The 18,146-nt window shown below is 35.3% G+C and overlaps 2 protein-coding genes across 2 annotated transcripts; one reads left to right on the top strand and one right to left on the bottom strand.

The window, feature by feature from the left end:
* Positions 1-3,252, top strand: LOC103873941 (probable trehalose-phosphate phosphatase J). Its single transcript, XM_009152349.2, has 11 exons — positions 1-984; positions 1,098-1,238; positions 1,329-1,400; positions 1,487-1,582; positions 1,682-1,738; positions 1,838-1,939; positions 2,040-2,117; positions 2,238-2,307; positions 2,440-2,510; positions 2,603-2,695; positions 2,827-3,252. The coding sequence occupies exons 1-11, from the start codon at positions 706-708 to the stop codon at positions 2,869-2,871; spliced, it is 1,104 nt and encodes a 367-aa protein (XP_009150597.1). The 5' UTR covers positions 1-705; the 3' UTR covers positions 2,872-3,252.
* Positions 3,253-4,989: 1,737 nt separating this feature from the next.
* Positions 4,990-14,031, bottom strand: LOC103873940 (ethylene-responsive transcription factor ERF057). Its single transcript, XM_033272314.1, has one exon. The coding sequence runs from the start codon at positions 6,065-6,067 to the stop codon at positions 5,219-5,221; it is 849 nt and encodes a 282-aa protein (XP_033128205.1). The 5' UTR covers positions 6,068-14,031; the 3' UTR covers positions 4,990-5,218.
* Positions 14,032-18,146: the final 4,115 nt, after the last annotated feature.

Raw genomic sequence — 18,146 nt, 5'->3', positions numbered from 1 at the left:
GTAACTAATTAAATGTTCCAACTATGACTTTTCAATAGTAGATAAAAAATAGATTAGATAAAATAGTCAGTAAAAATTCTGATAAATATGGTCATGATAATAAATTTTTTTACTGGATGTTTAATAGATCGTGGAAGCTGCTGACCTCCCCCTTTTTTAGTTATTACAGTTCTGAATTCTCATTAATCAGTGAACTATTCAACTATATCATAGTCACTACTATATTATATGCATCATATAAGTTTCCCTATCACAACTGAATTTCCCAAACGAAACAAAAATGTCGATGTCTATGAAGAAACGGACATTAATTAGTTTGTGAGAAATGTAACTCGATTACATAAATTATCATATGATTCGGCAACGTTAGGTTAATAGAAAACATATATACGAAGTTATACTGCATCTGAGACACGTGCATTATTGTGGGGCCAATTCAGACAAAGAGAAGAGTCACCACCACCTCATTCAGCTGGGCCGGCTTGTAGGTCCCACCTCATAATCTCGGTCCCATTGCTCCCACTTGTAACGAGACTCTCTCTCCTCTTCTCTCTCTCACTAAGTCTTGTGCATCTATATAAGCCACCTCTTGGTCACCGCATTTCTCCCACACTATCTCTCGTCTCTTTGAACACTGCAAAACAACCAAATCACTTATTCGAATAATTCTCGTTCCTTCTCCTCTGTTTTATATTTTCTTATAAAATGGTGAGCCAAAACGTCGTCGTACCAGACGCCACGACGGGAATCATAACGGTCTCCACCGTCTCTAACTCCTCCGTATTTACTCCTTCCGCTCAAAAACCACCGACTGCTCCTGGTCACATCTCAATTTCCAAGAAGAAACTACTCAAAAGCCTCGAGATCAATGGCGACCAAAGTCAGAGACTCAACTCTTGGGTTGACTCCATGAGAGCTTCTTCTCCTACTCATCTCAAATCACTCCCTTCCACTTCCTCAGAAGAAGAGCTCAATTCTTGGATGGTAAGCTCCATGAACAATCACACGCTTTTTTCAGACAAACTCTGTTTTCTATTTCTTGTTTTCCTTAGATGATGCTAAAGTTTTATTGCTTTCTTGTGTTTAATCTCTACCAGAAACGACATCCATCGGCACTTGACATGTTTGAACGGATCATTGAAGCTTCAAGAGGAAAAGAAATCGTTATGTTTCTTGATTATGACGGTACTCTTTCTCCTATCGTCGCTGATCCAGACAGAGCTTTCATATCCAGCAAGGTTCTTATAATTAATCCAGTTAAATTCTCCATATTTTCCAAGCTTATTATTTCTTCCATTATTAAATATTATATTCTGTATGTTTCACAGATGAGAAGAACTGTGAAAAAGCTGGCAAAGTGTTTTCCAACTTCTATAGTTACTGGTAGATGCATAGACAAGGTACATTTTTATAAAATTAAAAAAAGTATTATTCATTTATTACTGAACAAATTTAAGTTTAACTTCTAAATGAAATACTTTTGCAGGTTTATAGCTTTGTGAAGCTAGCAGAACTGTATTATGCTGGAAGCCATGGAATGGATATTAAAGGGCCAACAAAAGGTTTCTCTAGATACAATAAGGTTACAATCCTATTTAAGATTATATATTAAGCTTAAATAATTATAGAATTATAATCCAAAATTTATTTAGTTGTAAACAAGTTTTACTTTTTTTTTTAGGATAAACCATCTGTTCTTTATCAACCAGCCGGAGATTTTCTTCCCATGATTGATGAGGTAAAATACAATTTTGTTTCATTCTTTTTTTTTTTTGGTTTATTCTCTATTTGTAAAATATGTATGTGACTGAGTAGTAAATTTAAAATAAATTTGTAGGCTTTTAAACAATTAGTGGAGAAAACCAAATCAACACCTGGAGCCAAAGTGGAGAACAACAAGTTCTGCCTTTCTGTGCACTTCCGCTGTGTCGACGAGAAGGTAAAAAAAAAATTAGTACAAACGTTTCAGATATGTGTTAAATTTTTAAAAGCTAATTACTCATGTACTTAATACCAATTTTCTTTGAAAAAATATTCAGAAATGGAGCGAACTGGCTTTAAAAGTTCGGTCGGTGGTAAAGAACTATCCGACACTGAAACTGTCCCAAGGTCGGAAGGTACGAAGTGGCATGTTCTTTTTTTGAACATAGAGTGGCATGTTCTTATTGGTGAATTTAAGTAAGTTAGATTTTTTGCATTAAAAACAATCTAACTTATTTATTTTGGACTTTAATCAGGTTTTTGAAATCCGACCTATGATTAAATGGGACAAAGGCAAGGCCCTTGAGTTTTTGTTAGAGTCACTTGGTGAGATATTTTTCCATGTCTTGTATTTTTATTTTGCAAAAATCTTTTTTTCATCAACCATAATATGGCTCTTAAGTGGTTTTACCAGAATTAAAATAAACAATTCTAAATTTTATACTCTGGCTGTTGAAGGATTTGATAACTCTAGCGATGTATTTCCTATTTACATTGGTGATGATCGAACCGATGAAGATGCTTTCAAGGTAGACAAATTCAATTTACGTGAGATGTATACAATTAGTTTCAAAATTCTAATTGTGTTTGTTTCCGTTTTAATTTGTGTCTTCTAAATTAGCTGCTTCAAGAGAGAGGACAAGGCTTAGGTCTTCTTGTCACCAAGTTTCCCAAAGACACCAATGCTTCGTATTCTTTGCAAGACCCACTTGAGGCAAGTACATATACAAATATACGAACATGTTAAAAGTATACATTCATCTATTTTTGCGTATGTATGTATACCCCGTATATTAATACCTATGGTTACTCAAATATAATGATATACTTCTGCTAAATATTCAGGTGATGGATTTCTTGCGACGGTTGGTGGAGTGGAAACAAATTTAGCAATGAACATGCATGAAGGGACCAATGGAGTTTTTAGTATAAATAACCATTGCCCATAAATGCATATATATATATATATATATGTTATATATATGTATATACTTATAGATGATATGTATATCTCTATCCTAGAACGGAACATTGTACAAGATATATAAAGGCAAATTTCATAATGTGCCTATATATATATATAGGTTGATCTTGTTCACCATGATCTTGCTTGAAAGGCATTTTTTACCTTTTACATATTGTATGGGAAGAGGTATACCATATGTTAAATTCTAAAGAATATTGTATCGTTTTGTGATGTAATCATATTTTCTCTCCTATATGGCTATTTCGTCGAGAAATCTTGCAAAATGTAATTTTTCTCCTGGAAAAGCTCTTGTAAAATGCATCATAGTTTCTTTGCAAATGTTTGGAGTCAATTTTAAAATCCTGCATTTAAATACCGAACAATACATTTACTAAACCGGTATAAAAATTCAAAGATAACGTTTATTGGTGAAATCCTAAAGTAGCACTCTTTTTCTCTTATAAAATTTGTTTAGATTACAAAGGCGAAGTTTCGCTTCACAAACTTATAGATATTAATATTGTTGCTTTTATATTTTTAACTCTTTAGTTACAAAAAAACATTTAGTAAACAATTCGATCAATAAAAAGGAGTAAACTAAAAAAGAAGTTAATGCGAGATTACTAGGATGTAGATTGTCGACTAGTGAGAATTAGACACACATCCATGGTAGGTCCGTTACTTTCTCCACGCCAAGAGAACATACAGAGTACTTGGTGCTGATAATGACTGAGAAATGACAAATTCTTCAACTTCCAAGTCTTCTTTTCTGTTGCGAATGAAAGTACATTTTAACCACAAAAAGTTAAAAGGTGCAATAGTTTCTCCGTTTTGTTTACTTGCACCGCATGAAAAACAATACATACGTTAAGTAAGGTACGTGTTCCTCTTGATGTCCATATCATTTGCTTCTCAGGCTCTCAACATGCGCATATGTATGTGTAACTGCATGTAATAAAGAGCTCGAGTAGATTCTTTACACGTGTCTACACTGCAAATGTCGGCGGTCTGCTCTTCGAGATCTTTGATCTGTCCAACCTCAAGCATTAATGTTCATATTAAACTTTGAAAAAGGAACATGAACAAAGACCATATGTATATGATTTGAATGTGCACATGGGGATGCATGTGAAGAAGAATGCCGTGACAATGGGAAGCCATATTCAATTTACATGTGTCACTGTTTTGTTCGTCTCTCAGATTCACAATTATCAAGGAATAACTAACTGATTCAATATGTTTTACTGGGCGAAAGATTCCCTTGTAAACCGAGAACTATACATATAATTGTTATACTTATTTCTTTGTGATTTTAACCATGATTGTTATCGTGAGTGCTTTAAACAGCAAAACTACTCGCAACTACATACTATGGTTGAAAATAAAAAACAAGGAACAATCAGGTTTAACAAAACATAAAACAGAAACAAACCCAAGCAAATAATTATGAAATTGGGTAAATGTTTTTATTATTATGACGTGCATGATAAAACAAATGTCTGAAGTAGTGGACTCATTTCGGAGTTCAAAGATATTGGGCATTTCCAAAAAAACTCGGTCCATTAAAAATCTGACCATACATTAAAAATCTGAACATAGTGGGCTTCACTGGTCCTCTGCATGAAGAAGTTCCATTACAAAGCTCTGAAAATATAATGGGAAATTGCCACAAATACCACATTCATAGTACCACTTTTCATGTTTACACTAACCACTTTTACATTCCCTTTTAATGAAGGGTAAAATACAATTATACCCTTAGGGTTAACTAATCTAGACTTAGGGTTTAGAGTTGAAGGGTGGGGTAGGGTTTTGGAATGTGAAATTTATGATTCTAATAAATATATAAATACTTAAAAAATATATAAAAAATAGTTTCAAACATAATTTTCGTTTTTCAAAAAGAAATTTGAAAAAAAAATAAAAAAAATTCAAAAAAATTCAAAAAATTTTTTTTATAAAAAAGTTCGAATTTGAAAAAGTATAATTCGAAAACATAAAAAAATATTTTTTTATTTTTTTTTTATTTTTTTATTTTTTTATTTTTTTTTATTTTTTTATTATTTTTTATTTTTTTTATTTAAATAATAATTTATTATATATATAAATAAGAAGGGCATAAGAGTCTTTTGCCACTTAATGAAGAAGGTATTTTTGAAAATGTCTCATTAGTGGTGGTAAAAATGAAAAGTGGTACCATGAAAGTGATAAACATGTAATTTCCCCAAATATAATCTACTAAGAATTTATAAACGAATGAATCATGAAAGATTAAATAGATCCAGAGAGTTTTTCTATAGCGTCCCAATCAATCTCAAAAGAAGGACACTTCTGCAAACCCATGCAAAAGCTCTCATCTTCCTTCACACATTCGCTTGAGAAATCAAACAACGTTAAATCCGACTCTGGAGAAGAACCCGACCTGTATCCGAAGTTATCCGGAACTTCACGTTCTTGCTCCAGTTCATGACCCATATAGTGAAAACCAAAGAACCCTTCCTCTGTTTTCGCCGGTTTCTTGAGCTTAGACGGGGGAAGCTCTGAGCTATTGCAGATGGCTTCAATCTTAGCGTTGACAGAAGGAGACAAGGTCTGATTATATTCTCCAAGAAAAGCAATGTTGGGGAAGTTGAGACGAGCGTTTTCTCCTCTAATCTTATGAGCAGCTTGGTCATAAGCTAATGCAGCTTCTTCCGCGGTTTCGAACGTACCAAGCCATAACCTGGTTCGGTTTTTAGGCAACCGGATCTCAGCAACCCATTTTCCCCAATGCCGTTGTCTAATGCCTCGGTATAGTTTAGCCGGTTTAGTTACGTTGGTTTTCTTCATTAGGGTTGGTTTAGCGTTCAGAACATTGAGGTCGTGGCCACTGCAGCCACGACGAGCTTGGTTTTGTCTGAGTTGTAACTCTGTTTGAATTTGGAGGATTTGAGTGGGAGTGAGCTGGTTTAGCCCAATTGGACCGGTTTGATTACATACCGGTAATGTTTGGTTATCATGAGTAATTGGTATTGCTTTTGATGAAGATGGAGAAGAAGGAGATGAAGTTACCTTCATGAACGGTTCAAGAGCTTTCATGAACTCTTCTACGTAGTCATTCCTGTTCAAAGCTATTTCCATTTGTAGTTTGTGCAAAAGAAATTAATTAATTTGGAGAAATAAAAATGAGCTTCTAGAGAGAAAAAAGAAGAAGCCCAATTGATAAAAGAAATTGCCTAAAAAACAAAAAAACACGCACATGAATGCTAAACAGGAAAGAAGATTGTTTGTGTATTCCAGATTTGAAATATTCTTGTGTGTTGATAGTTTCCATATCCTTTGGCTTATATATGTGTTCGTTTCGCCCATGGGGGTTTTATGTGGTGAAGTCAATGTAAATACTAAACACTATTTTAATATGTATTTACAACAAAATGCATATATCTAATCTTAAGAGAATAAAGCGCATCAAAGTAAAATATTATCAAATAAACGCGTTGTGTCGTTGACAATTGTTATGGCGACTCAAAATCCTTTTATGTTTATTGGTGTTTAAAGTCAATTATCCTTTCTATATTGAAAAACAAAAACAAAAGAGAGTCAATTAACCCAATACAATTTTATGGAAGCTTAATATCTGTTAATTTTCTTGCCTATTACATCAAATGAAACAAAGTATCAAAAATCTTAACCCCAATATGCGAGTATACTGTTACTATAAGATTCTTATGTATATATTTTGGCAATGATTGTAATTAACATTTTGGAGATTATATTTTGAATGTCCCAATTTGTTTTTGGCTTTTAATCTGGAAAATGTGTAAAACAATAGTCGAACCTGTCAGCTTTAACTGCGAAAACAACGGGTCCACATAGACGTGTGCACACGTTGTATCCTACGCAAGCCTGCTTCAAGCTTCAGTCTCATTTTAGCAGAACTTCTTTAGCTCGCCTTCTTGGTCTTTAATGTCATTTGGAAACCGACAAAGATTATTTTTTAGCTTGGAAATTAAACATATTTTATTAAAGATATAAAATTCGATTTTTGATTACAAGATAACATAGTTATAAAAAGAAATGAGGCTCGATTAACAAAAGAAACGAGGCTCAATGTCAAACCATAATGAATAAAAATGGTCAATATCATTGTCTATAATATAACTTTAGATAGTATATTGGATTCTTCATCAGCCTTTGTTTACTTCAGGAAAAGCGTGGAACTTTAGGTTGCTTCTTGTGAATCTTCTCCACTTTTTTCACGCAGTTTTGAAGATATTTATACTGACCATCAAATTGTTTTAGTAGCTGTATATAGCAACCACCACCATAAAGTGAAAAGTTACTATCATTTCTCACGCAAATTTGTTTACGAACAATCATTTAGATATAGGAATGCACAACTCGACTAACCATTTCGACTAAGCAAACAACGATTACAAATGAACATAAATTTATATAAGTGAATGGTCTATATATCAATGTCGATGTTGTATCATCACTTAGGTTTAACAAAGACGCATATCTGAGTTATACGCGAAATTTGTATAAATCATGAAACTAAAAAGAACTCGAGATGAAACCGCTAATTCGTTGACTATAGGCCATCCTTTTTCAAAATAAACAAATAATAACAGTTGAATTTAGCATGTCAATATTGTTAATTAATGAATTCATTGCTAAACTAATAGGCCATGATTAGGTAGGTAATCAATATTTTTAATCATGATTCAATGGCCCTCTATAGATTACCAGTACCAGTGGACTCGCACCGATTGCTGCTACCTTTTATCTTACTTAAATTCCAACATTAGTTAAAGGACACTTTGAATCACCTAATTATTATCGTTTTTCAAGGGACATTTCAAGTAGCAAAAGGATGAGAACAAAGAGACATTTCCTTTTCTCATGGATTATTGCAGCTCTGTCACTTGTTAGTTTTAATTTTGCTTCTCCAATAAATTTGTCTGTTCTAACCATATTGGTCTCTGTTACTTAGGGGTGTCAATTTGGATTGGTCCGGTCCGCAGGGCCGGCCCTGGGAAATGCGTAGTGAAACATTTGCAACAGGCCTCCAAATTTTTTTAAAAAATTACATACGAATAAGTCTCCGAAAAAAAATTTAGGCCTCCAAATTTGTAAAAAATTTTTTTTACATAAATACAGCCACAAGCCTCCAAAATCTCAGGGCCGGCCTTGCCGGCCCGGCCCAAACCCACTAAGTCCGTAAATATTTGAGCCCGGTCTAGAAATATTTTGGGCCTAGGTTTCAAAGCTCGGTTGGGTCTTTATAGGGCTATAGGGTTTTTCGGGTTTTTTTGGGTTTTTCGAAAAATAATTTATCATTTTCACTTCCATCATTTTAATATATGTGAATTTTCATTCAAAACAATTTCATTTTTTTTGTTTTAAAATATAAAATGAGTTTAAACTTTTCTCTTGTCAAATATTTTTTACTTTTTTTATATGCTTTAAAAACATATTATAAACAAGCCAAATTTAATAAAATGTAAATAATAAAATATATATTAAACTAAATATATAAGAGAACAAAATTAACATAGTCAAACGTTTCAATACTTCGTATTTTGAAATTTAAAAAAAAAAACATGGTATACATAAAAGAAAAAGGTACATTTGCAAAATTTAAAATGTGACACTTGTGATGATCAAATAATAAAATACATAACTTTTATATTTTCTTTATTAGAGTTTGGATAAAAATATTAAATAATATGTCAATATTATTAATGGTTTTGATTGCAAGAACGATAATATTTAAAATACAATATAAAATTTCACGTTTTCGGGCCGGCTTTAGCTCAAACGGATTGATGCCCAAAATACCCAAAGCCCAAATGGACTTAGTCCGAAAGACCCAATTTTATATGTGCTTATAAAACTAAGCCCAATTCCAAAAAAAAATTAGGCTGGACGGGTTCGGACTGCGGGCTTCAGTCCTAATTGACATGTCTGTCTACTGTTACTTCACAAACCAAGTTAGCAACGAAAATGAGAAAATGTTACTGTTATAAATTCCATGATAAAAGCAAATGTTCATAAGTGGGCTCGTCTCAGATTAAAGATAATGAGCCGCTTCAATAAATATGTCCCATAAAAGAAATATAATGTAGGTTTCACTAGTCCTCTGCATGAATTTTGAAATATTAAATAGTTCCACAACGTTTATCTATAGCGTCCCAATCAATCTCAAAAAGAAGGATACTTTTGGTCTTTTGCAAACCCCATAAGTTCTCATCTTCCTCTTTTAATGGGTTCATGTTGTTCTAGAATAGAGACATGATAGAGAACTTCTGAGCTTGTTAAAACTCCATCAAGCTTCTAAGGATTGGTGGACATGATTTTGTTACCTTAAATTTTCAAAAAAATCCCTCCCTGAAGTTGTAGACCCTACTTCCATCAACATATCTCACAAGAGAGTCATTTTTTTTATCTTTCCAATTCCATATACGTATCTGCAAAACAGCTCCAGAATCCAATTTTCTTAAGATTTTTCAAAACGCATGTGGTGGTTCTTTGACCAGTAAGAGAACGATATTCTCGACCCAGATTACTCTATTCTTGCCAATCTTCACCAGTCCGTATTTTGGTATAATAGAAGAAATATGATCTTCACTTATGTGCGGGTCTTACACCGGCTAAGAATGCCCTCTCGACGGAAGAGCATGCCGCCACGATGGAAAGTACGTAGGCAGGAAATTAGCGAGAGATTGTAGAAGCAAGTCGATGCATAAATAATCAGAGATTTACTGCTCGGTCATCAGAATTCCCACCACGAGGGAAAACAGAGACAACATTGGTCTTTGAATCGTACAAAATCAAATCTTTCTCAGGTTTCTTGCAATTGTTGGGGAGATGTTGAGAAGATGCGTATTGAAAAAGAGCGATGTATTGGAAAGTGCATGTACTTTTGCAAAAGAGGTTGAGGCGAGTGCAGCTCGTCTATTGGAAATTTCATATCGAGTCTCGATGAAAGCATCACTCACACTTTGTTTCTTGCTTCGACTTGCTCTGTTTTCTTGATACAGAAAGTAGAAACGAAAAACGACTCTTTTTCAAAAATCAGAGAAGATGAGTTGTCATGGTAAATATAAAATAACGTCCCGATAAGTTTATATAAGTTAATGTTATACAGAACCATCCTCGGTTATACCGGAACTATGTCGTTACCACAAATCATGACGGAAGAACCGATACATTTGAACAATATTGTGAAATGATGAGCGACACTCTCAACCCATATGACTCTATAGAGCAGTCTCACTATCACTCCCTTGCTTCAAACATATCATCTCTCAATATACGTAAACATGAGATTTGATTTTAGTTTTGAAGGCAATATTTATAGATTTGGCAAGAAATTGTTGTTTTTTGGTTTTGACAATATTATTTTTAAAGTTTTGCCAATTTTTTTTAATTTTTTTTTTTTGATTATGCAGTTTTAGCTACAATATCTATTTTGAGATTTTGACGAAAAACATGTGGTTGTGTTTTCTAGCAAAATATCATGGTTCTCGCCGAAAAATACGTTTACGAGATTTTGAATACAATGAAGTTTTTGTGTTTATAGTGGAAAATGCTAGATTACGGTTCTAGAAAAAATTGGCATTAAGGTTTTGATAGACAATGTGATTTTTGCAGTTTTAGCTAACAAATGTGCTTTTGTGGATACTATAATCTGCAAATTTGTGGTTCATACAAAAAAAATGTGAATGCACAGTTTTTGAATAAGTATGCAATTTTGCAGTTTTACTTTCTTTTTTTTTTGAGCAACTTGCAGTTTTACTTAAAATGTGATTTAGTAGTGTTGGTGAAAATGTGTCTTCACATTTTTTCTCCAAATAGTTCTTTTTGTTCACGTCTCAAAATTTCTAGTTTGCAATTTTTGCGGGATATATGATTGTATGGATTTGAGGACATATGTCTGGAAACAAGATCAAGCTGGTAAGGATTTAAGTTTTAACAGTTTTGATATTAAAATATAATTTTCCGATTAGAAAAATTATTTTGAAGCTTTTAAAAATGAATCATAAAAAAAGTTACACAACTAGTCGCTATGTAACTTTTATTTGGATTCTTATTACTGAAAATAGAAGGAAAACTGGATAAACTATCACTTTTTCAAAAAAAAAATGTTAAGGTTTGGAAACTATTGTTTACCGAAAAAGAAGTACAGATAGATAAATTATCAGTTTTTTACAAAAATAAACTTGGTTGGCTAAGAGATAAAATGAATTTGTTTTTTTTCTGTCATCAATGAATTTGGTTTATCTGCTGTTTTAAAAAAAAAAATCAGATATTGAAAAATTATATGGTAAATAGTTATGGTGAAAGTCAAATAATCTAAAATAAAAAAAATTGGGTGGAAGAACGAGTGGAATAGTAGAATAAAATAGTGTTTAGTTATAAATTATTTTATATTTTCATTACAAAAATTATTTTAGTATCAAGAAGTGATCTTTGATATAATAAATTGAGAAAAATGTTTTTTTTTATTCCGAAGTATGTTTATTTCAATGATGGAACCGAAGAAACACAAATTCTACTTCAACAAAAAAAACTGCATATAGAGTATCAAGGAAACAAGGAATAACAAAATGAAATATTAAATTCCTAAAGCCTGAACACCAGTAGGTGACAAACGGCAACCTTAATCACCGAAGATATATAATTGGATAATCATCAGTCAACGTCAATACCTAGCCTCAGCAAGCAACGAGTTCGTAACCATGCAAGGCCTCCTCTGGCTACATAGGATTGATAGCGATGACCCGTGGTGACGCTATTTGCAACCGTTAGTGCCGCCATATATATTTTTTGTGCTAAAATGTGAATATCATAAAATGAAAGGTTCAGGGTTACAAAAGCCTAGTTAGTGATACTTTGGCAAAAAAAGAGATAAAAAACAAGGTATGCACATAAAATTAGAGTAGAAGAACGAGTCATCTAATCCAAAGCTGCATAAGAGTCGTGAACTTCCTCTTATGTGTTCTTGCATTAATGGTGTTGCGGATTTCCCTGTCGATGGTGTTGAAAGTTGTCTGCAATGATAAGAATCCGTTGAGGTGAACTGCAGAGTTACGCTGCCTCCAGACATTGTTGAGAAGGGATTGAGTAGCTATATTCTTCAGGGTTGAGGGTGCTGATGCAGCTGAGACTCATAACCAAGAGAGGAGCTCTTCCCACGTTAGGAAAGCCGTACAATGAGGGTCTAGCCGCTCGAAGATCCAGTTCCAGAGCACCATGGTGTAAGTACAGTTGAGGAACAAGTGGTCTCGTGATTCGCCGTGATTGCTGCAGAAACAACAAGCTGTTTGTATATTTAAACCCCAAGAAGCAAGCCTTACTTTCGTCAGTAGTCGGTTGAGATTTGCTTGCCACATAATGAAAGCCTGTCTTGGGATTGCTCCACTGAACCACACTGATTTGGCCCACACTTTTTCCTCAGCTTGTGGCCTTACCGCCTCCCAAGTCTTCGAAGAAGAGAACCCTTTGCAGTCCTTGGCCTGAACTACCCAATGAAAAGAATCTGGGGTAGACTGCTGTAGAAGTAATTTCATGGTAGTTAAGTGAATATGGAGCGGTAGAGCATTGTCTGATCTTGTTAAGGAAGTGTCCAGCCTGTCTCGTTTGTTGCGTCTTTCACTGATGCTGAGAGAGGTAATCTGATATCCCTTGGACCTGATGACCAATCATAAATGAATGGCTAGCAACGTTGTGGACACTTTCTACAAGAGATGTGACGGAGAGGAAATCTCCTTTGTTGGAGATAAACATGAAGGTTAACTTTAAGAACAAGTTATGTTTATCCTATTTGAGATAGGTTTAGGATAATGATATTACTAATGAGTTTAGGAAATATATTATCTATATAAAGAGGTGCAAGAGTGTTACATACCTTTGTGAGTTTGAGATTGTGTTTGAGAAGTTTAAGGTTTTGTGAGTGTTTCCTTAAGAGAGATTAATAAAGAGAGTTATTTGTTTGAGTTTATATACGATCTTAGATTCAATATTGTGGTATCAGAGCCTCACAATAAGAGAGAGAAGAAGCGATCATGGGAGACCTAATAACCGTGGTGAAAAAACCTAAAGAAAGAGGACCATCCTCGATAAGTTGTCTGATGTTAAACACTACCAATTATACTGTATGGGTAATACGCATGAAGATCTTGCTTAAAGTCCATAAAGTATGGGAGGTGGTGGAGAATGAATCTAATGAAGCCGAAAAAACGACATGGCAACAGCTCTGCTATTTCAATCAATTCCGGAAGCGTTGAATCTACAAGTCAGGGAACTAGAGACAGCAAAAAAGGTCTGGGACGCGATCAAAGCTCGTCACGTTGGTGCAAACAGAATAAGGGAAGCGAGACTTCAAACGCTTATGGCTGAGTTTGATCGACTCAAGATGAAAGATAACATAGCATAGATGATTTTGTTGGAAATTTATCCGAAATCTCGTCCAAATCAGCCGCTTTAGGAGAAGCTACGGAAGAAACCAAATTGGTGAAGAAATTTCTCAAAAGCCTACCAGGGAAAAAGTATATCCATATAGTTGCGTCTCTTGAGCAAATCCTTGACCTAAAAACCACTAGCTTTGAAGATATCATTGGGCGTTTAAAAACTTATGAATAACACATATGTGAGGAAGAAGAAGATCGCCAAGACAATCAAAGCAAGTTAATGTATGCCAACATGGAGTCACAATCAAACTCGAACTACTATGGCGAGTACAAAAGAAGGGGTCAAGGAGGAAGATACACTAACCAAGAAAGAGGACGGGGCGATCTTACTGGGAAAATCGAGATGCTTCTAGGTCTTACTGGGAGAACCGAGATGCCTCCAAGGTAACCTGCTTTAGGTGCGACAAATTGGGTCACTTTGCGGCAGCATGTCCTGATAGGTTGCTTAAGTTGCAAAACACACAAGAGCACAAAGAAGAAGATACAGAGGAGACAGATGCTTTGATGATGCATGATATAGTATATCTCAATGAAAGAAACGTGTGCCTTAAGGAATTCGAGTCAAGTACAGACGGGGATAGGATATGGTATTTAGACAATGGTGTGAGCAACCATATGACATGAAATAAAAAGTACTATAAGTCCATAGATGAAACGATTGCAGGAAAAGTGAGGTTTGGTGATAACTCAAGGGTTGATATTAAAGGAAAACGCTCCATCCTATTTATCAGTCAAGATGGCGGGAAGAAGCTACTGTCAGATGTATACTTCATACCAAATCTCCGAAGCAACATCATCAACCTCGGACAAGCTACTGAAGCAGGTTGTGATATAAGGATGAGAGGTGATACTCTGACTCTACATGATAAAGAGGGAAACCTTATCGTCCGAGCTAATAGATCAGGCAACCGACTGTATAACGTTTTTATGGAGTTAAGAGACCCAAAGTGCCTGCCGCTGGTTACTCAAAGCGATTGTGCACGATGGCACGCGATATTAGGATACATAGGCACTGATTCAATGAAGCTAATGATACAGAAGGAGTTGGTTCTAGAGATACCAAAGATCAGAGTCGAGAAAGAAACATGTGAGTCATGTTTACTAGGGAAACAAACGAGACAAGCATTTCCACAATCAACCTCTTTCCGAGCAACAAAGCTACTCGAATTAGTGCATGGAGATCTATGTGGCCCCATCACACCGTCGACCACAGCAAGAAACAAGTACATATTTTTCCTCATAGACGATCATTCACGCTATATGTGGAAGATACTCTTGAAAGAGAAAAACGACGCGTTCGAAAAATTCAAAAGCTTTAAGATTATGGTAGAACATGAAACAAAACAGAGCTTGAAGATGTTTCAGACAGACAGAAGTGGAGAGTTTACTTCGACAGAGTTCAACATGTTCTGTGAACAATCAGGGATACAAAGACAACTAACTGCTCCATACACTCCGCAACATAATGGAGTGGCCGAACGGCAAAACAGAACATCGATGGAGACGACACGAAGCTTCCTGAAGAACATGAACATCCCAAATTATATGTGGGGAGAGGCCATATGACATTCTACTTACTTGATAAACCGTGTTGCAACCAGAAGCTTGAACTCGCAGACTCCATATGAGGTCTTTAAAGGCAGAAAACCGAGCGTTAGACACATAAGAGTATTTGGATGTATAGGATATGCGAAGATAGATGCTCCACACCTACGTAAGCTAGATGATCGATCAAGGTCCCTTATACATCGGGGCACTGAACCTGGTTCTAAACCATACAGGTTATTGGATCCAACAAGCAAGAAGATAGTCGTGAGTAGGGATGTTGCGTTCGACAAAAATAAAGCTTGGAAGTGGATCAAATCGTCTGAGGAAACCGAGGAACCAGGAATGTTCAAACTCCCTCTCAATACACTTGAGGGTCAAAGTGATAGTGACAATGAAGGCGAGAAAGAAACAGAGGAAGACGATGACAAAAGTAATGAAGAAAAAGGTGATGCGGGCTCACCTATTATCGCGAGTGCATAATTTGACACTAATGACGAACCAACGCATGAGCTACAAAGGTCAACAAGAGCAACCAAGGCGCCAAACTACTTGAGTGATTACGTTCTCCTAGCGGAGATAGAAGGAGAAAGACTATTGTTGCTTATGAATGAAGAACCATAGGAATTTGAGGATGCCATACAAGAGAAAGTATGGAAAGATGCGTGTGAAGCAGAGATTGCGTCCATTACAAAAAAATAAAACGTGGGAGTTAGTTGATCTGCCTGAAGGAGCCAAGCCAATAGGACTCAAGTGGATATTCAAAATCAAACGAAACTCAGATGGGAGCATAAATAAGCATAAATCAAGGCTTGTAGGGAAATATTATATACAGAGACATGGTATTGACTTTGAAGAAGTATTCGCACCGATAGCACACATAGAGACCTTCAGGTTCATCATTGCACTTGCGGCGTCTAACGGATGGGAAGTGCATCACCTAGACGTCAAGACTACGTTTCTTCACCGGGAGTTGAAAGAAGATGTGTATGTTACCCAACCTAAAGTTTTTGTGGTCAGTGGAAGTGAAAACAAGGTTTATAAACTGAAGAAAGCCCTCTACGGTTTAAAACAAGCTCTGAAAGCTTGGAACAAGAAGTTGAACAAGGAGTTGGCCAAATTGAAGTTCATCAAGTGTTCAAAGGAACCATCCTTATACTTTAGGCGCATGAAAGGGACTCTTCTGTTGGTAGCAGTGTACGTTGATGATTTGCTTATTATCAGGTCAAGCATCGACATGATTCACGAGTTTAAAAGAGAGATGTCCACTATATTTGAGATGAGTGGTCTGGGTCTACTAACCTACTATCTTGACATTGAGTTACAACAACACAAATAACTCTACGCCAAGAGAGATACACGACGAAGATACTTCAAGAGACATGAATGCAAGACTGCAACGCTGTCAACACGCCAATGGAAGCAGGTCTGGTTTTGTCTAAGGCACGAGATGAACAAAGCATTGATGAAAAGGAATTCAGGTGGAACATAGGATGTCTGCGATACTTACTATATACGCGTCCTGATCTTGCATACAGTGTAGGTTTGCTGAGCCGATACATGAACGACCCTAAGACCTCTCATGCGGCTGTGTTGAAAGTGATACTAAGGTACTTAAAGGGAACTACGGCTCATGGTCTGGCGTTTACTCGAGGTAGCAAGATGGATTTGGTCGGATATACCAATAGCAGTCACAATATAGACAAAGATGACGGAAGAAGTACAACATGACACATATTTTACTTGAATAAGTGTCCTATTACATGGTGCTCTCAGAAACATGAGATTGTAGCTCTATCATCTTGTGAAGCTGAATTCATGGCAGCTACCGAAGCAGCAAAACAAGAAATATGGCTACAAGAACTCCTTGAAGAAATCACAGAGAAGTCGTGTAAGAGGGTAACAATATACATTGATAACAGGTCGGCTATTGCTCTAACAAAGAATCATGTGTTCCATGGGCGAAGCAAGCATATTCATAAGCAATATCACTTTATCAGAAAGTGTGTTGAGAATGAGCAAATTAAAGTTCAACACGTTCCAGGCATAGAACAGAAGGCGGACATTCTAACAAAGGCACTTGGGAGAATCAAGTTCAAATAAATGAGAGAGCTTGTTGGAATTCAAGATTTAGCTAACTTCAAGTTTAAAGAGGAGAATGTTGAAGATAAACATGAAGGTTAACTTTGAGAACAAGTTATGTTTATCCTATTTGAGATAGGTTTAGGATAATGATATTACTAATGAGTTTAGGAAATATATTATCTATATAAAGAGGTGTAAAAATGTTGCATACCTTTTGTGAGTTTGAGATTGTGTTTGAGAAGCTTAAGGTTTTGTGAGTGTTTCCTTAAGAGAGATTAATAAAGAGAGTTCTTTATTTGAGTTTATATACGATCTTAGATTCAATATCCTTGGGTCCTCCATATCCTCCACAACACTCATAGATGACAGTTCAAACGAGACATTCATATGTCTCTGACTGGCATGCTATCCACCATAACACACATTACGGTGGAACTTTAGGTTGCTTCCCGTGAATCTTTTCTACTTTTTTTTTTCTTTTTTTTGAATGTGTTAAATTTATTCAACTCAAAAACTTTTTTTACAAAAACTGATGATGTTATATAGTTTTTTTTAATTAAAACATCACTATAATCTCATGTTTTTTTTGAAGATGACCATCAAAGCCATCAATTTGTTCTAGTAGCAATTTAAAACGACCACCACTATAAAGTGAAGGTTACTATCATTTCTATTGTAAGTTTGTCTACAAACCATCATTATAGGAAAATCAAGGTTATAACTTATAAGTTATAGCTAACAAGTAACAAATACACACTAATTCATGTGTTGTTATTATTATTTTTTTAATTATACAAGGGTATCTTGTCCCCTCCCCCCCCCTCTTCCCCTCCCGAAGTGGATTGATGTTAGGAGTTTTCAAGGCTTCTAAGACAAATGTTGTAGTATAAATGATTGTCGAACCAGTTCTGAGGGATATCAAAGCACTGAGAATGCAAGTACTCACTTAATCTAAGTGCAACCAATGATTTAGATGGGTTTTAAACTACTACTAATACTAGAAAGCAATAACAGAATGATACTTTCTTGACTAAGGGAAAAGAGAACTCATGGGCATAGGGATTAGACTTTGGGTGATCAAGTATCGAACTAAGGATGGCAAATGATCAATC

The sequence above is a fragment of the Brassica rapa genome, chromosome A06 (assembly GCF_000309985.2).
Source record: "Brassica rapa cultivar Chiifu-401-42 chromosome A06, CAAS_Brap_v3.01, whole genome shotgun sequence".
Lineage (NCBI taxonomy): Eukaryota > Viridiplantae > Streptophyta > Magnoliopsida > Brassicales > Brassicaceae > Brassica > Brassica rapa.
This window is presented reverse-complemented; position numbering and strand designations above follow the sequence as displayed.

Coding starts and splice junctions, on each gene's coding strand:
- LOC103873941 (XM_009152349.2), top strand. CDS start 706: ATGGTGAGCCAAAACGTCGTCGTACCAGACGCCACGACGGGAATCATA. Junction 985..1,097: donor AAGAGCTCAATTCTTGGATG/GTAAGCTCCATG, acceptor AATCTCTACCAG/AAACGACATCCATCGGCACT. Junction 1,239..1,328: donor GAGCTTTCATATCCAGCAAG/GTTCTTATAATT, acceptor TATGTTTCACAG/ATGAGAAGAACTGTGAAAAA.
- LOC103873940 (XM_033272314.1), bottom strand. CDS start 6,067: ATGGAAATAGCTTTGAACAGGAATGACTACGTAGAAGAGTTCATGAAA.